Source organism: Varanus komodoensis, unplaced genomic scaffold (genome assembly GCF_004798865.1).
Source record: "Varanus komodoensis strain SLA01 unplaced genomic scaffold, ASM479886v1 scaffold3, whole genome shotgun sequence".
Classification (NCBI taxonomy): domain Eukaryota; kingdom Metazoa; phylum Chordata; class Lepidosauria; order Squamata; family Varanidae; genus Varanus; species Varanus komodoensis.
The window spans coordinates 29,521,250-29,540,674 of NW_025335761.1; the positions used below are offsets into that span (position 1 = coordinate 29,521,250).

The window sequence follows — 19,425 nt, forward strand, 5'->3', positions numbered from 1 at the left end:
GCGCTCAGAGGCGGCCGCTGCCAAGGGCGCCAGCCCGCCCGGGCTGCTGCGCGCCCTCCCTCCCCTACGGGCAGCCGCCTTCCCGGCCACCCAGGCAGCCAGTGCCTGCCCAGTGCTGCTCATGCGCCTGGGCAGGATTTAAAGCCGGGGCGCGCAGTGCCTTCGGCGCGCGGCACTGGCGGCCTCGGCTCCTCCTCAGCATCGCCCGCTCTGCGCCCGTCCTGCTCCCTGCCCGCACCCGCGGCGTCTCCGTGCTGCGCCGAAGAGGGGCCCCCATAAGGACCCCCTTTCCGCGGGCTCCTCTCCCTGGCACTTCTCGCGCAGAGGGGCGACGCTTCCCCTCCCGCCCGCCCGCGCGCAGCCTGGCCCCCTCCCGGCCCTCGCAGGCGAGAGTGAGCCCTGCCCACCCGCAGCCAGAGAAGCCCCTCGCGCGAAGGTATTGCATCTCCCCCGCGCTGCCTCTTGCAGCTTGGGGAGGGGGGAGCACGTCCCCCGATTAACCCTGCCGTGGCTGACAGACTCTCTCCTCCCTTTCTAGGTGCAGCCAACATGGCTCCTGTCCTGCTCCTCCTAGGTGGGTATTTAACCCCCGCGGTGTCGCATAACATGCAAAGAGGCACACGACCCCCTTAGGAATGACACAATGGTAACGGGTGGGGGGCTTTACGGCAAGCCACCCTGTCCTGTGGGTAGCCTTAGTGCAAAGCCTGCTTTTCTTCTGAGGAACGTGTGAACCCATTCCCCATCTCTGATTGCAGGTATTGTCTTTCTGACCAGTACTGGGAAAGCCAGCGAGAGCTCGGGTGAGTTCAGAAAATCTCCTTCATCCACTGTAATTCTTTCCTTTTACCCCATCTCCTGTTTGGGAAGAAGTTTGCAGGACTTTGAATAGTTGGGATGAATGTGCAACCTGACCATTCTTACTGTGTGTTATATATATATATATATATATATATATATATATATATATATATCCATCTCCAAGGAAAGTGCCTTGGTTTACTATTAATTACTGAAATTTCCGGAATACCTGTTACCCTTATATTTAGTGTCCTTCTACAATAATGCTAAGATGGATGCTATTGAATCAATTATTCTCAAAGCAGGTGTGTGTCTTGCTGTAGTAACTTCCTTATATGAACAAATCCTAATGGACATTCTTTTTTTTTAAGCTGATGGGCAAAGGTAATTTAATGGTGCTTCTCATTAAGTGATATCGATTTGACCAATATCTGCTGTGTCTGAAGCAGAATGCATTCATCATAAGACCAAATGAAGGGCTGACGTTTCCTGGAGCTGGGAGCCTGCATAGCAGCCTTTCCCACCCTGGTGCCTTCCACATGTTTCGGACATCAATTCCCATCAAATCAGCAAGCAAGGAGAGTTGACAGAAATGTTGAGAGTTGTTGTCCCACACACCTGGAGGGTACATGGTTGGGGAAAGCTGATGTATAACATTGCAGAAGGATTTCTTTAAGATCAAAAGAAAATCTGGAAAAATAGTCATGTATTGCACTTTTCCGTGCTTTGTAAAAGCCCAGAGAATTGCTTCTGACTTGCCTAAGTTGCAGAAATCTGGTGTGCAAGTTTAGGGGTGCCGAAAGCATCTATGTTCCAAAAAATGAAACGAGTATTTCCAGCATCTTATTCCAGTTGCTACCGTAATTCACTCAGCAGCATAACTGGCTGGGGAATGCTGGGAATTGTAGGACTTTTTCTATCCTATACCCTTAGTTAATATTTCATCTGAATTATTTGTCTAATTCTGTTGATGAACATTAGCAAATATTAGTTATCAAATGTTTTTGTTTTCTGAGTACTAGTCTGTATTCTTGTTTTCCCTGTTAGTCCTGTTGGGTGCACTTTGTTCTTCTGTGCAGCTCTAGTATCATGTGTCAGAAGTGTTGTATTTGTGGCTTTGAAAGAGATGTGTTTGTAGCTGAAAGATGCGTACTCCAGAAATTTTGGTTTAATAGACAATCACTGTGCAGTAAAACTCAAAAGTGCAATAAAACTTTTGTCAGTAGCTGGCCTTTGAATTGCCTTTTCAGTGTGCATACAAATGTGGTAGGCTTTTTGCTGCTTTTACAGCAAAGGGAAAATCATTTTGTCTCATTTTTTGTTGTAAAAAAAACCCCATAATTTGGGGTGCTAATTGATGGTTTAACTAAGAGCTACTTGGCGTATATAGATAAAAGCACACAATTGTATTGCTGCAAAAACTATGGTAGGAATATGTTAAGCATCTCATGGATTCTAGTTTGGGACTTGTTTCTACTTCTTAACACCAGTGATGGGTTGAGCCAAATTCTTAACAAAACTAGATACACCTTTTCATGCTCCAGAGTAACTGAATAGACTCGATGTTTATAATGTTTGAACACTTTATGGCTGCAAGAAACAATGCATAAAGAACACAGGTATTCCGGATTGAATGTCAACATTATTGGATCACCTGCCAGAGTAGACATTCATTACATAATTATATCTCTAAGAAATTGAATTCTATATTTAAGAACAGGGTCACTTAATAAACTACAACCTTCCTAAAACAACACTGTTCAGCCAAAAGATAAAATGAATAAATGAACCGAACAGTGAAGAAACCAAACTAATTTTGGTTAAGGATCATGAGTCCAGTGAAGAATTTCTCAATATCATTCAGTGGAAGAGAAATGAAGGTAAAGAGTTGTCTGAATTTCTAAATTCCATCCTACACTTGAAAGTGAACATGGAGCCCCTTCCAAAATGGTGAGTGAAGTCTTTGTTGCTTTTAAATGTAAAATATAGGAATTTATCCGTTGAACATTGGAAGGTTGTCATATGCTGGAATTAGGAAACACTTAAAGGAAGCAAGAACAATCACAAAAGTTTCTTGTACTGCACATATCAAAGGAAAACTGTAAACTAGAGACTATTTTCTTTTGAAGAAGTACAACTGAAGTCCAAAGAGGTACCAACTATGGAATTTTTGATTGGAAAAGAAGTCCTATAATAATCAAATAATTATTTGCAATATCAGTACCATCTTAGTATTCTTAAATATAACTGAACACTTTGTATCAAAGCATTCAATTTGTTATTTCTTCATTGACTTCTTTGGAAACTGTTATCAAAAGAGTTCCACATTTAGTCCTGTGTCCCATGCCATATTTTTGTTGTGTTCTGGAACAGGCATTTTACACAGCAGTCCTTTTTGAATAAGTCTATTAAGTTCAGCAAGGGTTCCCCTTAGGTAAGTCACATTGAAAACAGTGGGGCTTACTTCTGAGTAAACATATGCCATTGTGTCTACCCGCATATCCAGAGGCTGAAGCTTGACACTTTGTACTTTATTTCAGAATAATGGCAGGAGCATAGATATCTGAAATGACTTCTTGACCATTGCCTTGAAACATTTACGTAATTAAGCCAAAAGGCCAGCAAAATAAAAACCTTTCTGAATTATCTAGGGAGCATACTCAAAACTAACAGGATGAAAATTTGAACTACTTTTAGATTTTTTTAAATTTGTAAATAATACTTTGTGAGATTATGTATATTTATGCATAGCAGTAAACCATGAGTGATCAGTCAGAGCTGTCTCTATGATGAGGTACAGAATGATCCTAGAACATATGAAGCCTGAAGTATAGCATAGGGGCAGAAGGACACAGGACAAAAAGTGGGTTTCTTTTAATTTTAATGTCCAATTAAGATATAGCACAATAGCAAATAAATTACTTTTGAAAGATAAGTTTAGTAATTTTCATCTATATTTAGGTATGTAGCAGTTAGCTTCTTTTGTCTAGCTCTATACACATCTGCACATCCTTGGCTGTTCAGCAGCTTTCTGGTGTTGTTAAAACGGTTGTGCAGATTATCCCTTGATCCCTCTGAATAGGACTTCCAATCAAGTATCAGAATTGCACATGTAGTTCCAAGAGCTAAATGAAAATATATCATTCCTGAAACAGATCCTTTTACATTTATTCTGTATGTTACCACCTCAGATCAAGGTAATAATTCACAAATGCCGTACAAGAAAAATTTCATCCAGTTTATACATGTTTGATTTTTCTTTTATAGGTTAAATACTGAAGAAATGTCATTCTACCCTTCTAGAAGGACTTTCTATGCATCTTTTTTTTAATTGGAAAGAAAATACAATAAATTGTGCTTTTGGCCAATGCTTTATTCTAATGTGAAATATTTCTATGCTATTTGGAAGAATATAGACTTTAGAAAAGTTGCATTTGTATCCTTTATTTCAAAACAGAGAACAGTGCACGAAAATAGATTAACAAATTATTTTAAATTAATTATTCAATATTCAATTACTAGTTTACAACAACGTAACTCTATTTTATAAACATTCCATGAAAGGAATCATAAAATGGGTCAATAAGGAATGGAAGTTGGAATGAGCCTAACGCTGTTGCATTCACACCCCTGTTCAATGCAGTATTCCGACTTTAAGGACTTCATGTGATTAGCATTTACTTTTTTGTAAATGTTGTTGCAATTGTGCTGATAGATTTTTTTTTTAAATTTCCCATCCACCTTGGTCTCCTCTCATTAGCGTTGCTTGCCATGAGACCTTGCTTATCATTGTTCTGAGTTTATCAAATCAGCTTTTCTAAAATCCAGAATATGTATTTGGCTACACTTGGCTTTTGCTTCCTTTAGAATAAAGAATTCAAGTAAGGCATGGGCACTTGTTTGCTCATCCTTCTGTATGTCTATAGAGAAAGATCTGTTTTTAATAGATACTATTATTATTTACTATTATTAATAATAATAGTATTATTTTTATAATACTATTCCACCTCCCTTTCTGATCCTTCTGTTCTTCTTGAGCAAGTTATACCCTTCAGTTGCTGAGTTCCAGGCATGAGTCTTCCCACTAAATTTCTCTTTTGCCTATCCAGTCATTTTAGTCCTCCAGTTAAGAGTTCAGGTTTGTGCTGCTTGTTTTGCATACTCTGGTCATTAGTATATAGAGATGAAAGACCATATGATTTATAGTCTTGCTTTTCTATCTGGACCCCAAAGTTCTTGAGCTTCCTTCCCGAAGCTTCAAAGAGTGACATGATTTCTTCAAATAATGCTTAGTAGTTTCATTTGTTCCCACACAGATGAGAAGGAAGGGAAACATGCACATATTGTAAATTAAAATGAATGGAGTGCTGAATTTCTTTTATTTGGTCCTGAAATGTACCCATTTTTATATGGATTTTTAAATTAATCTCGTAAGTTTACTAATGAGCTCCTTCTTCCTACACCAAGTTTTTGCAAGATATTGAACAGTGAATACTCAGATTATAACTTATGCATATTTAAATGCATATTTAAAAGTGGTAATTTTTATTCTAAACAAAATATATCATTCCCATTGTCCAAACATTAGTTTTTTACTTGAATAACTTGATGGAAATTGGTAACCATTTGACAAACACCAGATCACTGGAGTGGGTGAAACAATGCTTTGTTAGAAAAAATACTATTGACATTAACTGAAGGCTAACAAGTTTGAAGTTATTTAATTAAAAGCAGAAAGTATTTTGCTAAAATCAAAGGAAACAAATGGAAATATTGAAGAACAAATGGGCTAGACCATATATAACCCAGTCCTAGGTTTGGTATGCCATCACATAACTAATGAGGAATCAAAAGCCACGAAGTAACTGAAACCATGAGACATCACCTGACCTTGCACTGATTTTGCAATCAAAAACACAGCTATTCTGCACACGTTGGATAAATATAGCCCCATTTTGGAACTGCAGCATCTTCCCTAACATATTTGCTTCATTAGCATTTGAGGAACCGATGTGATTCATTCCATGAAGGGCTAATGTGAATTCCAGAGTTTCAGTGAAAATTAACTGATCTACTACATTTTCAATAGACTGCAAACACATGACAGATTTAGTTTTTTAAAAAGAATATCCAGCCAAGGACTTGTCAGAAACTTTGAAAATCCTGGCTGCAAACAGTGCCAAAGACCCATGAGTTTTTGTGAAGATTAAATGACTACTAAGACCTCAGTAATGCCCAGCTATGAGGTTAAAATGACAAATTAGCATCAAACTGAACACCCAGTGCTTCTCATTGCAAGAACAGTCTAACTCCAAAGACTGTGATACACTGAAGTGAACAATACTGGTACACATTTTACCCTGCACTTCTGGATCATGAGCATTAACTAATTCTTTGATGTGGATTATGTATGCATAGTCACCAAAATAATTATGTATGATCACCAAAAAAGGCAAACAGATGCTCTGTTTTTAAACTAGGAGGAGGCATACAATTGCTAAATCCCACAAGAATGAATTGCAAAGAATTGGGCTGCATTTTATTATCTGTACTTTATACATGAGGTTAGTGAAGCCAGAGCCCTGTTAGACATATATTGCAGTTAAATTATATTTAATTTTTAATTCAATGGTTTATTACCGGTGGTTAAGGTTAGGGTTAGACTGTCTTGCAAAAAGGCATACTGCTTTTCTATGAAACATGCACAATTCATATGTAATTTCTTTCTTTGCTTCTACAGCCCCTACCTCCATTACATGCTTTACAAGGGGACTTGATCTCAGAAAGAATAAGGTGGATGTCCTCTGCCCACCAAATTGTCCTATATCGCACTTCTTTGTCTATGGAAATGTTGTTTATGCCTCCATTTCCAGCATTTGTGGAGCTGCTATTCACAGGTAAGCCCAAATGATCGATAATGAAAAGGAAGTTAGAGGTTAATATTTTGTGTTAGTTATTAGCCAAATGGCTCATACAGTTCTTTTCTAGGCTCAAGACACAGCCAGAAACCACATGATGACACAATCATTTGAATTTAAAGCTGGCCTAAGACTGGTTGGTGCCTGCAAAGGGTGCCACTTGGGTTACTTATGCAGAGATAGCCAGTATTCGATTATTAGGTATTAAAGGGATCTGTCTGTCCGTGAAAACGTTCAACAGACTTTAAACAATGGAACCAAGTCATTGTACCTGTCATATATTCTCCTCTATTTCATTTCTGGAAATGTACACTAACAGTGTAAAGGGAGAGAATGTGCTGAGACTGAAGCCTTGCATAATGCAGCCTCCTGTAGCCAAGTGCAAATGTTAAACATTAACAATGCTCCATGGAATAGTCCCCAGTTGTGGGTGGATGTCAGTAACAAGGCATTCCTGGCTTAGAATGTATATTACTTCTATTCTCAAGAGATACTTCAAGATGTTTTGCAAAACTTCAATCGAATATAAAAAAAAAAAACTTGCAAAAGAAATACAATCCTCTTTTCTGCTTCTGAAGAAGGTCATAATTTGAGCCATATTTTAGACCTAGAACTTGTTTTTAATTATATGGTTCAGCCCTGGCCTATTTTGAATAGTTACATGTATGAGTGCATTGTTATTTGTGGAGTAATACATCATCATCATCATCATCATCATCATCATTATATACCTATCCAGAATCATAAAGAAAAGATTGTATTATAAATTTGCAGTTTAAAGTTTTTTTCAACCAAAAGTCAGTCCAATGGTTCACTATGTTTCCCAAAATCAAGAAGGGAAAAATATGTTTCTGCAACCTGTATAACTTCCTTGTAACTTCATGAAGGTTGGACACTCTCCTTTGAAGCTGCTTCAGCTGGAAAAAATACCCAAATGATGTGCATGCTGCTTTCCCCAGAGGGAGCCTGGGGGGCACCTGGTTTTCTTGTTCGGACAGAAGCTGGATTTGCGCAATGCTGCCTGACCTGAGCAAATTGTGAAGCAGTGGCCTCCCTTCTTTGAGCAGCGCTAAACCCAATGCTGATAGGCTGGGCCACGGTCTCTCGTAAAGCCTTCTCTCCACAGTCCCCACCCTCAGAGTAGAGGGGAAAATGTGTGGGGAGGAACAGAGGAATGGCACGTGTTGTGGCAAGAAGCTTAAAAAATGGACTATGCCACACAAACAGAAATATGCTCCCACAATGGGATTTTCCCCTCCCTCCCCTTCCTTGGCTCACCAATCAGCTCCGATGGTCCCCAGGCTAGAGCAGATTTTGTGTGTGCGGGAAGGGCTGGAAGGAAAGGGGGAATAGCCCCACTTTTGTTCTGCTGATGGAAGCCGTTCTATTGGCAGGAGCAATTTATTAGATACTGCATGCAGGCCCTTAAAAAAGAACAAAGAAATACTGCAAAACAACCTCCTTAAAACACTAGAGGTGAGGGGAATCGTTCTCTCTTGAGCCATGTGCATGTGTTAGCACAAGAAGGAAACCAAAGGTGGAGAAAACATAGCTCAGCTGCAGGGAAGAAACCTTCCCACCTCCCTTGTATGTTCAGTTGTATGCCACCCTCTCATCTGATGCTTTAAAGGGCAAGCTATGCTTCCACGTAATCGCAGCATCAGGAAGATGCTGGGAAAGAGAGGCCCACACCAGGGTGATAAGAAGGCATCAGTAAGAGGAATTGCAGCACCGTGTGCCGCCTCAGTTAGCAACAATTCAGCACATTTAGAATAATAGAACCTTATTATTCTACCGCAAGAACTATGTCATCTCTCACTAGAAAAACCTTTACTATCCTCCTTCCTTTTTTAGCAGCTCTCTTTCTTCAAATGAGCCACAGACCCTTAGCTTTTCTCATTGCTGCCTGCCATTAAGTTGGAGAAAACAAAGCTGTTCCAGCATTCCTGTGTTTATTCTGCCATTCTAAGTCACAAAAAGTGCATCTGGCATGGGATACTTGTCCATGTCATGAAAATGGACATGGAGCTTTTTTCCTTTTTCTTTTTAAAGTCTAGATAGGACTCTAGGCTGTTACTGCATTTTGAAGTTTTCTGAAGTAAGTTCAAGCCAGCCTAGTTATGTTAACGGTTAGCCCTGTTAACCCCCCTGACATGAATTTTCTCTTCTCTTCACCTATATGGTCACATTCTTGGGACTGTCATATTTTGAAGATTATCTCACAAACAGAAACAGATTCTTTGTATAGAGCGAAAAAACAAAACATTACAGATTCCAGCGCTTGTGCTGTCTCCATGTGACCCACAAAGACACAAAAGACTATGCTTCAAAAGCTAGGAAGCCAGTTCCTTTTTTCCACAATAGCAATAAATCATTCCTATGTGCATCTTAGCTTTAACTTCCAAATATTTCAACTTTTCCAAAAAGATGGAAACACTCACTACATCATGTTACGTTCTTTCCTAGGAATGTACCATATTGGGCATATCACCAACAGAGCTATGGTTTTGTTACTCTTTAAAAGGACAAACATTGAATTTCTTTTTTAAGGTGGAGGAAAGGATCCTTTGTTCACTTTTTCAGGTTGAGTTAATAGCTACCAAAACCTGAGTCTTTTCGTGTCACGTACTAAGACAGGAGATTAGTGAGGAAGGCAAAGCAAGAGATCAGTGGTACAGTCCAGGTTCATTTCTTAGAAGCCCTAATAAAAAGGTCTTAAGTGAGAGCAACTGCTGCCTAGGTCATTGGAAAGTTGCCAGATGGAATAGACCATATCAGCTTGGATGAACCAATACTTGGACTGTGTAAGGCAGCGTCCCATGGTAAACTTGCAGTGAGTACATCCCAAGAGTTAACATGGCAATTTGGCTGAGTTCAAAGTTGGCCTCTCATTGGTGGTTTCCAGTAAAGCCCATAAGAGGCATGTCATCTGTAAGCAGTTTTCAAGATGTCTTATTTTCCAGATTCTGTTTACAAGGTAAAAGGGGGGATTCCAATAGCAGCTTCTTTCCATATGACTGCAGCATTGTGAATACTTAACTTATGCCTTTGAGCTCTTGAGACATGTGAAAGCCCTGCTTGTCATGGAATCAGATCTAAGAATCCCAGATTCTAGGAAAGGCATTATGAAATTCAAGTGTATGAATATGCATATGGTCTCATTGGAATATTAGTAAACTGAGAGGATCTATGCAGCATTAAAGAAAGTTGTACAATCTGTACTTGCTCAGTGTCCAGCTTATCCACACTTACTGGATTGTACAGGTGCCACAAGCTGATTGAGCAATGGCGTGGGAAATGCAAGTTAAGAATTGAGCATTTTCCCTCCCCTCCAAAGAAGACATGTGACCAGATGTACAGCAGGGGATGCTAGGCTTTGGGCTGACTGGCCTTTTCAGGGAGACTTTTAGGATGCCATATGAATCACTTCAGTTGCAACGTGCAAAAAATAACTTGAATTTTCTGTGGTTCCTGCCCCCCCCCCCCGCCCAATCACAGATCTGTTTCTGTATATGCTAGACTTCTCCAGAGCAAAACAAACAATTTTACAACCCTACTCAAAGGGAATACTCAAAGCACGAACAATTTCACACTTTTATTTACTTAAATCAAGACAGAATCATCCCAGGAATAAAATGGATTTTATTTCTGCTGATGTGATCATGAAGGCCATTTGGAAATAAGCACCACTGTTGTAATGATGACCCATGCTTGCCCTGGTGCTGATACCACTTTTGTGTCACTGTCCCATCATCTGCAGCTCTCTGGGCAGGCCCTGGACTTTGGTGCTGACGTCTGTCCCTAGCAAGTACAATAATCTGCTGGTGCATGAGAGTGGAGCTCCACTGACTGTGTCTGCCCCCAGCAATCTGCAAAAAATTAAAATCACTGTCATTCCAGTGGAGCAGATTAGCGATCCAATTTGTCTGTGTGGGCACTAATTTGCATGCAAAGAAGAGTAAATTTGGGCATGCTCCTTTCTTCTACTAGGCACAGTATGGCTGGCTCTCTGAGGCTGGCAGGACAGGGCAGTGGAGAAAACTGAACTGCCTCGATGTGAAATATGGTAGCAACAGGGACTCTTTCCAAAAGTAGCAGGCAATGCGGGGGGACAGGAGGAAGAGCCAGAGAAATAGGTGGGAAATTAGATGTCCCTCGTCAAACACTGCCTGTAATTTTTAAGCAGCAATAACAACTTGTTGGGCTTGCTCAGAACAGAACCGTCCTTCATTCTTCATGTCCAGCAGCAGCTTGTGGACAAAATACCTGAGCCTTTTAATTTACTTTTGGGCACTTTTGAACACTAAGGCAGCACCAGCAGCAGTAAACGCCTCAGCCAGCAGCCTCCTTCTCTCTGCTTTGGTTACTCTAAGACAGAGAGAAGGGGTGGGGGGAGGGAGAGAGAGGAAGCAAGTGAGGAGAGTGACAGACAGATGAGAGTTTAACGTGTGCCTTGGGCTGTGTGAAATACATAACCAGAGAGGCAGTGGCCCACAAGTATCCTAGGTCTGTTTTAGTTCTAAATATTTTTTCTCTGTGTGGATTTCTGTTTCTGGGCTGCTCTCCTCCCCTTCTTTCCTCCAACTTCCATGCTTATTTTTTCTTCTGTTTCCCCCCACTGCACACCTCTGCTTCTCTCTTTTTCCTTTCTCTCAAAGGAATATTTGTACTCCAAGCTGTCATATTTGCTCATGAAGCTCAGTGGAGCTTACCCCTTGCAGCAGTGCTTAGGATTGCAAGGGAATGCAATGTTGCACCTGATGTAAGAGGCTCAGGATTAATATAGAGACTCGGTTTTAAATATAATATTTTAAGTTCTCAGACCAGAATATTAATTTGTGGGGGTATATTAATTTAAGAGGAATTTATTTAGAGCTGATTTCATTGGTAAATAACTCTTGGTTATTGGTAAATAATCTCTTTCTGAAGAAAAAGTGGAAAATGTATTCTTCTGACTGCAAGTTGTTGAAACTCTGCATTTCCTGTCCAACTGCACAGAATTTGGCAAACAGTCCTAGGAAAGGAGAGGACTTTGTGGAGCTAGGAGTGCATTTATGAAATAAACAATGGTCTCAGTTCTGTGAGGCCTTAAAGGCTAACACATTTATTGTTACATAAGCTTCTGTAAGCAAGATATTGCTTTATCAGATGTATGACCACTGCAAATTTTAGATACAATAAGGGTAAGTAAGAGTATATATATGATAACACCCAACAATAGATACTTTCAGCTTTGATTTTGGTAGTACATCTCAAGTGCTTAAATGTACACTCACTTTGCAACAGACCCACAAGGCTAGGCAGTGCTAGTCTACTTTGATGCCGTGTAATTGTTCTGCATTGTGCATAGTGAACATGTTAGACTTAATTGGCTCTGGGTGCTGGGATCCCTTGGCTCCACCTCCTGCTAGTTGCTGACTGTCCCACCAGGTCCAGTGGGCACCAGCAGCTGCTGTAACCCCCTTAGCATGTGCCTCATCCACTCATCCTAGTTTCACAGCTATTCTAGTTGGTCGGGAGGATTGGCCCTGTGTGTAAAGAACAGCGCCTGCAGTCCAGATGTGCTTTCATGGCAACATTGGGTGTATACTAGACTTTTTTTCCCTGGAATATTTTTAATAGCTTCTGGTTGTAAAGCCTCAAGTCCAGAAATCAGGTTGGAAATTTGGCATGAGACACACAGCAAGGGAGTGACAGCTAAACATTGATACAGGTGTTATTTTTTATACCATGTATACATTATATCTCTGTATTCCACCCAATGTCTCTGCATGTGGTTTGAGAAGCTTAAAATGACCAGTGGCAAACAAAACAAAAAGAAACTGAGATTGGTCTCTTCAACCTAAGAAGAGAAAAATGGAAAAGGAAAATATTTTCTAGCTGTTTTGTATTCCTCCACTGGAATAGAATAAAGAGTAATTTCATTGGGGGCATTTTAGAAGTTAAGCATGGAGAAACCCATCCTAGTTAAATACAAGAAAACATTTTGCATGCAATTAATTGTCATTTTTTTTGGGTTGTCTACTCGAATAGGCCCAGGGGGCTTGCATTTTGTTTTCCATTTAATGCACATGTGGTTTTCACATCTGTATCAACAGAGAGCAAAGTAAGCGCATCATGGTATGCTGTTTGGATCTCAGAGGAGACATCAGTTTCTTTTGTATTTCTGGACTGAGTAAAGTGCACCACTTGTAAGAACATCACCTCAACTCTTTTCTGTTTATTTTTATCTCTTTCATCACAGTGGAATGTTGTCTCTGTAGTTACAAGCTAACAATTTTCCTTTACTTTGACATGTATTTCCTGACTTTGCCTGGAAACATCATCTGTCTCTGCTTGTATGGATATTGTTTTGGCATCATTTTGTGGTCCCTGGACAATTACGCTGAACTGATCATTACATTACTTCCACAGCATTAAACCCATTTAAGAGTACCGGGACTTGGCATAATTTCATCTGTGCTGAAGTAGCTAGTATTAGTGGACAAGAGTTTGTGTATCTTGAAGTAAAACCCTAATAGAAGTTAGACAAATTGCGGCAAAGATAATTTGTTTTTGTTCTTTTCTCCTGACCCCGTGTCTAAGAATAAGTCCTTCCACAGGTGTTAAAAATCTGCTTTGATATGAAAGTGGCCTTAACCATCCAGATGCTTCTTCTGACAGAATCATGCCAGTGACCAGAATGTAGGGCACTGTCTATGTCCATATTAAGCTCTGTAACATAGTGCTGATTGTAGGGGGAGAGATGGTGATGTCCACGAAACTTAAAAGTGCTTACTTCCAAATAGATTGCCTCCTTAGTTTCTAGTGCAAGAGATGGTAGGCATGCTGTTCATTTGCTCACATAGATAGAAGGCTTTAGGGTGCTTAGATAGAAGCATTCCCTAAGCCTGGATGGAATTGGAAATAGCTTCTAGCAGTGCCATGTTTGGAATGGCAGCGGGGGGGAGGGGGATCGAAGAGGCAGGGTCCAAGAAGTGCTTCTTTCTTGGGTCCTTTGTACAGAAGGAGAATGGTGGTGTTATTGGACTAATTCTGCCCCTGCCATGCCAGCTTCAGCAACCTTAGAAATGATTGCTGTAAGCTATGGCTCCTATTAAGTGCTAGACATTTTCATTGATTGAATAGAATATCTTCAGAACTGTGTAATCTTACATATCAAACTTTGCTCCAAAAAACAGTACTCTAAATCAGGTGTCCCTGAAGTCATTAAAATCCTCCTCATTAATACATGAATATATCCAAATAGTCTCTCTTCCTCTCCCACTAAGGCCCAGGCCCGCACTGCCTGTGATGTAGTGTGTAGGGCACCAATGGACCATCAGCACACTTGGATATTATTCTGTTCTCTTCAGCTAATAGAGGTGGGACTCCATGATCAGACTTAAGCCATTTCAATGTTTACTTCCAAGCAGATGTAGAGGGCTTTCATTTGGACCAGTTTCTTTATTTAGTATACAGCTTGTCATACATGGACTTGTGATATATATAAGCATTTGAACAAGGTTGAAACATATTTAAAATAGAAATGTTAAAAAGGTCTTTATTCAGACATCAATGTCTAGGTTATCTAACCATTGCTGCAAAGCATTGTTTATGTGAAAAGTTGGGCACTGGGCTGGTATATGCCCTCAGTTTACAGCTGGTCTCAATAGGGTATACAGTTTGACATGGGAACCCACAATTGCACTGAGTAGATTTGGATAAGTGCAGTGATACCGGAAGTGGGGAGAGTTAACTGTTTCCACTCTACCATGTTTTCAAAATACCTTGTTCTCTCATCCCAGACCTTTCATGCCTAGAAAAACACTGCAAATACCTATGTTTAAAGAAAGCTTTGTGTCATCTGGACTGGTTTTTGTAACTCAAGATGTTGCAAAGTCTTCCGTCAACAGACTGAAGAGTGAAGAGGAGATCCACTGCTATCAGCTGAAGAGAACAGAATAACAGCCTAGTGTCCTGACAGTCCAAGGTTGCCCTGCTGCTTTCCCCCACAGCTTTCATTGTATTTGACCATTCAGGGCAGCAGGCTTTATTTGTACAACCTGATAGAAGGCGATGTGTAAGTTATGCATCAAATCATAAAACAGCATTATTAGCAGGGTATAAAGGAAAGAAGTGACATCTCCAGACTGTTCCTGCCAAACCAATAAAGCATTAACAGGAGATGTCACCATTAGGTAACTGGTAAAGTGAAAGAAGTTCTGGAAAACTATCAGAGATGTTGACAGGGCAGGGGGCTATAGGCCCAGGATATAAATAGTTGAATGACAAGGTGAAACTTTGAATGACAAGGTGGAAAATAATTTCTTTCTTGTGGTGGCAAATCCAGACAGTTGGGGCTATTTTATCAGTGATGAAGTGCTGAAAGAACCATGCAAGTAGCAGAGGATTTTTGTCAGATAATATGGATTCTATTCATAAAGTTTGCCCATAAAGCTCACTGGCCAACTTTGGACAAGTCACAGATTCAAAGCCTCAAAGGAGTGTTGTGAGGATAAAATGGAGACGAAGACTAAGGAGGCTGACTTGGGTTCCTTGCAGGAAAATGGTGGAATATCAACTTTTTTAAAAAAAATCCAGTAAATAGTATAGCAAGAACACAATTCAGATGATGACAGAAAATGATTTACGGTCCAGTTAAGCCACAATTTTATTAACTTTCTTTGCTGATAATTATTGGTTGAGGGTTTTTTAAATTTAGGGATGTGATGAAATGAGCGATCCTATGGGGAACGTAAAGAGGGGAACTAATACTTGCGCCCTTTGCAATGTACTGTCAGCTTATGCTAACGGGTTTTTTTTTTTACTTAAGTTGTCCTGCAAGGGAAAATCCAAAAACTTCTCTGGTTTCTAAAATGTGCTCCCACAGTCCATAGGAGTGCAGACCAATTGTATTTTTTAGTGGTGCTGGCATTTGTTTTAATGTTAATTGCTGTGTTTTTATTGTACGATTTTTCTTTTATATTTTAACATTGCTTAGATAATGTATTTTATAAAGTGTTCAATAAAATATAACAAATGAATAAATAATTGTTCTATTGCCCTCCAAATAGCCAATCCTAAAGCTATTACTTTGAAGTAGATTCCCAATAATTTCACTGGATGTGATTTGTAATTTTTGCTTTACTTGGATCTGTCTCTAGCTAAGCATAAGTCATTATGATTGGTGTGACTATGAGGTAAAATAGGAAAAGAGATATTGTCTGTTTTATGGGTTGTCATATACAGACCAGAAAGCTTTGGCTGTGGAGTGGTATGTAAATGAAATTAATAAGAATATTAGTCATAGAGTAATTTGAGAGTACTTGTCATGCAAGTCTCCATCAACAAAAATACTGTATTGCCTTAAGGCAGAATTACATGCAATAATAGAGAGAGACCTCCAGCTATAGGTTGGTATAGAAATGAAATTAATAAAAACACTCACAGCAACAAGTACCTGATGCTGAAAATAGTAGATCTTCCCTCCTTACATAACGTGTAGCAATAGCCCAGGTCCTGATATACCACTTTGTACTCTCCACCACTGCAGATTTACTCTATATTATTATATAAGAGGAAAAACTTTAGATGGGCTAATGAGGTAGCCCCATATTTACTGTAATATACAGTTCAGCTCTTACTCATTTTGCAATCAATTAACTATATTCTGAGCAGACATGCATTGTGCTCCTAATAGCTTTATTCACAGACATATTTAAATGAAGAAATACCTGATAACTAACTCAGCCTCTTAGCCACTATAGCTGTTTTAGATGTTTGTTATTTCAGAGATTGCACAAATACAACTATATAAAAACATAAAAGGAGCCCAGCTAGCTAAAGTTCAGGAACGTCAAAGCAGTGGTACGTACTATTGTTGTTGCAACAAATTGAAGATAATTGCATTTTGTCATGATAGAATTTTATGTAATCTTTCACTTCCTGAGGCATTCTGACACTGCTGTGCAGGCTAAATTTGCTATTGGGGTGGGTTTTACATACTTCTCTAAACTGAGTTGATGTTTAGAGAAGTTTGTTAGAGAAGGTCATGGTTGAATGTCTGAAAGAGGCTTTCAAGATTTTTTTTTTTAAGTAGGTTTGATTTCTGTGTTAAGAGAAACATGTGGCTTGAACTACTGTGGAATCCTTGCGAAGCACATAGATACAGATAGAATTTTAGCACAATTTAAAATTCACTCACAGAAGTGTGTAGAGATTTCTATCACTCTTAAATAGCAAATGTATCCCAAGTTTACTTGTTCCTTCTACAACTTTACTACTATCCAGCTTTTATGCTTGCTCATGGGAACTGCTCCAAGGCTAGCCAAATAATTGTAGTTCTTTTCCACAAAAAGACATGCATGATTGGGAGGATTCTTTGTAATCTGAATATGTCTCATTATTTGACTCTTTAAAAAATTATATGCCAAATATACATACACTGAGTTGAGAAGTATGCGCAAATTATGTATTGCTATCTCACAATGTATATCTGGTTGATTGACAAATATGTAAAACAAAAGCCCACTTCCATATAGGCAGTTTATTATCTATTTTTCACATAGAAGATTATGCAGTCAAAATTACACTGTGGAATAGTTTGTGGTAATATATCCTCTGCTTCCCTCCAGCTGTAATTTCAGTTTACTTAACACGATACAGTACATTGCAGTAGCTGAGAGATGCGTGTTGCTGAAGAAGCAGAGTATCCCTGTGCATTTAGGTTCATTCAGGTCAGATGGTTTAATAAAGGGTGCCCCCTCCCCCCAGTGAGTTGCAGGGAGAGAACTGAAGCTCTCGGGGTGGTCTCTGAAAGCTGCAAGTGTCTCTTCCTACAAAGAAAAGCTCCCTGCTTATTTAGCATTCCTTGGTTGTGCAACGGAGGAGAGAAAGCTACCCAATTACTACCGAATGCAAACTACAACAATCACAGATACACTAACTGACAAATGCTCTACTTTGATGTCGATTTACCACAGGCACAGACTTCATTTATTTACTTATTATTATAAGTAAATGCAGTAGCCAAAAAAGTCAGATTTTACCTTTCTACCCACCAAAAACATAAGAAGCAACAAAAGAGTATACTGTAATTATTAAAAATAAAAGGCTGGCATTCCTCCATAAAAATCTATTTGGGTTTCTCTTGTCTACCATGTCTAGATCCAGCCACCATTACTGAATTAATAATTAGATTAAAATAAATTTTAATAGGTTGGTTTGCTAAACTATTATTTACCTGTGATTAGTTTTGTATTTCTGGGGCAATATTCATTCTTGTTAGAGTTCAGAAATATCATTGGCTGATGGAGTTTTGGGGGTTTGGATTTGAAGAGTTTCAATAACTATTTTCAGACTAAAAGGCAATTCATGTCCTATTATCCTGGTGAAGTTCCTCTTAAATTGTTTCACTTTGTTATAAACAAAATAAGCTAAGGGGGTAAAAGTGCGCGCAAGTATTTTTTAACTGTATTGCATACTTTCATTATAATCAGAATAAAAGTGTTGTTGAAATAGTAATATTTTTGCTCAAATTTAAGATTAATGATTTTATGAAAGCAAAATAATATTAGGTCTAAAGCTTCCTATGGGGAAGGGGAACTTTGCAACTATTTTGTTTTATTTCAAATTTTTAAAGTCCATATTTTTTATTTGAAAATCTTATTTTGCTACAGAGGTCTAATCGCCAGCTCGGGTGGACCTGTAAGAGTGAAAATGTTACCAGGGCAAGAGAACTACTCTGCAGTATATGCCAATGGAATCCAGTCCCAAGTCCTCTCCAGATGGTCTGCATCATTCTCAGTATCCAGTAAGTGAATAATAGCAAATTGATATTATTTTGTCACGTGACTTTAAAATTATAGAAAAAATTCAGTCTGGCTTATATTCCTTTCCCACATGATTTTGCTTTCCCCCAGCCCCAGTGCCAACATGCTATATGCATAGAGTGTTGTGCTTCTTATGTTTTTGATGATGCCTTTCAGACAAACCTAAGTGCAGTATAGTGGTTAAGACTGTAGGTCTGGGGACCCAGGAGATCTGGGTTCTCGTCCACACTCAGGCATGGAACCAGCTGGGTGACTTTGGGCCAGACTCAGACTCTCAGCACAACCTACCTCACAAGGTTATTATTCTGAAGATAAGATTGAGAGGAGGAGGAGAATTATGTGAACCCCCTTTCTAGGAAGGAAGACAGGTGGTATATACATACAATTAATGTTGTTGTTAGTCGCGAAGTCATGTCCGACCCATCGCGACCCCATGGATAAATTCCTCCAGGCCTTCCTGTCCTCCACCATCCCGTGGAGTCCACTTAAGCTCATGCTGACTGCTTCAGTGACTCCATCTAGCCATCTCATTCTCTGCCATCCCCTTCTTCTTTTGCCATCTATTGTTCGCAGCATCAGGCTCTTCTCCAGTGAGTCCTTCCTTCTCATTAGGTGGCCAAAGTATTTAAATTTCATCTTCAGTATCTGGCCTTCTAAAGGGCAGTCAGGGTTGAACTCCTCTAGGACTGACCGGTTTGATCGCCTTGCGGTCCAAGGGACTCGCAGGAGTCTCCTCCAGCACCACAATTCAAAGGCCTCAGTTCTTCAGCGCTCAGCCTTCCTTATGGTCCAGCTTTCACAGCCATACATTGCAACTGGGAAAACCATAGCCTTGACTATACGTACTTTTGTTGGCAGGGTGATGTCTCTGCTTTTTAGTATGCTGTCTAGAC

At 39.6% G+C, this 19,425-nt stretch overlaps 1 protein-coding gene across 1 annotated transcript in view; it reads left to right on the plus strand.

Moving 5' to 3' along the window:
- Positions 1–643: 643 nt before the first annotated feature.
- COCH (cochlin) overlaps positions 644–19,425 on the plus strand; it is a 33,054-nt gene continuing 14,272 nt past the window's right edge. The window contains exons 1-4 of the mRNA XM_044435771.1: positions 644–668; positions 759–803; positions 6,542–6,698; positions 18,380–18,513. Coding sequence (XP_044291706.1) covers positions 644–668; positions 759–803; positions 6,542–6,698; positions 18,380–18,513 — 361 coding nt within the window. The remainder of the gene's footprint in view (positions 669–758; positions 804–6,541; positions 6,699–18,379; positions 18,514–19,425) is intronic.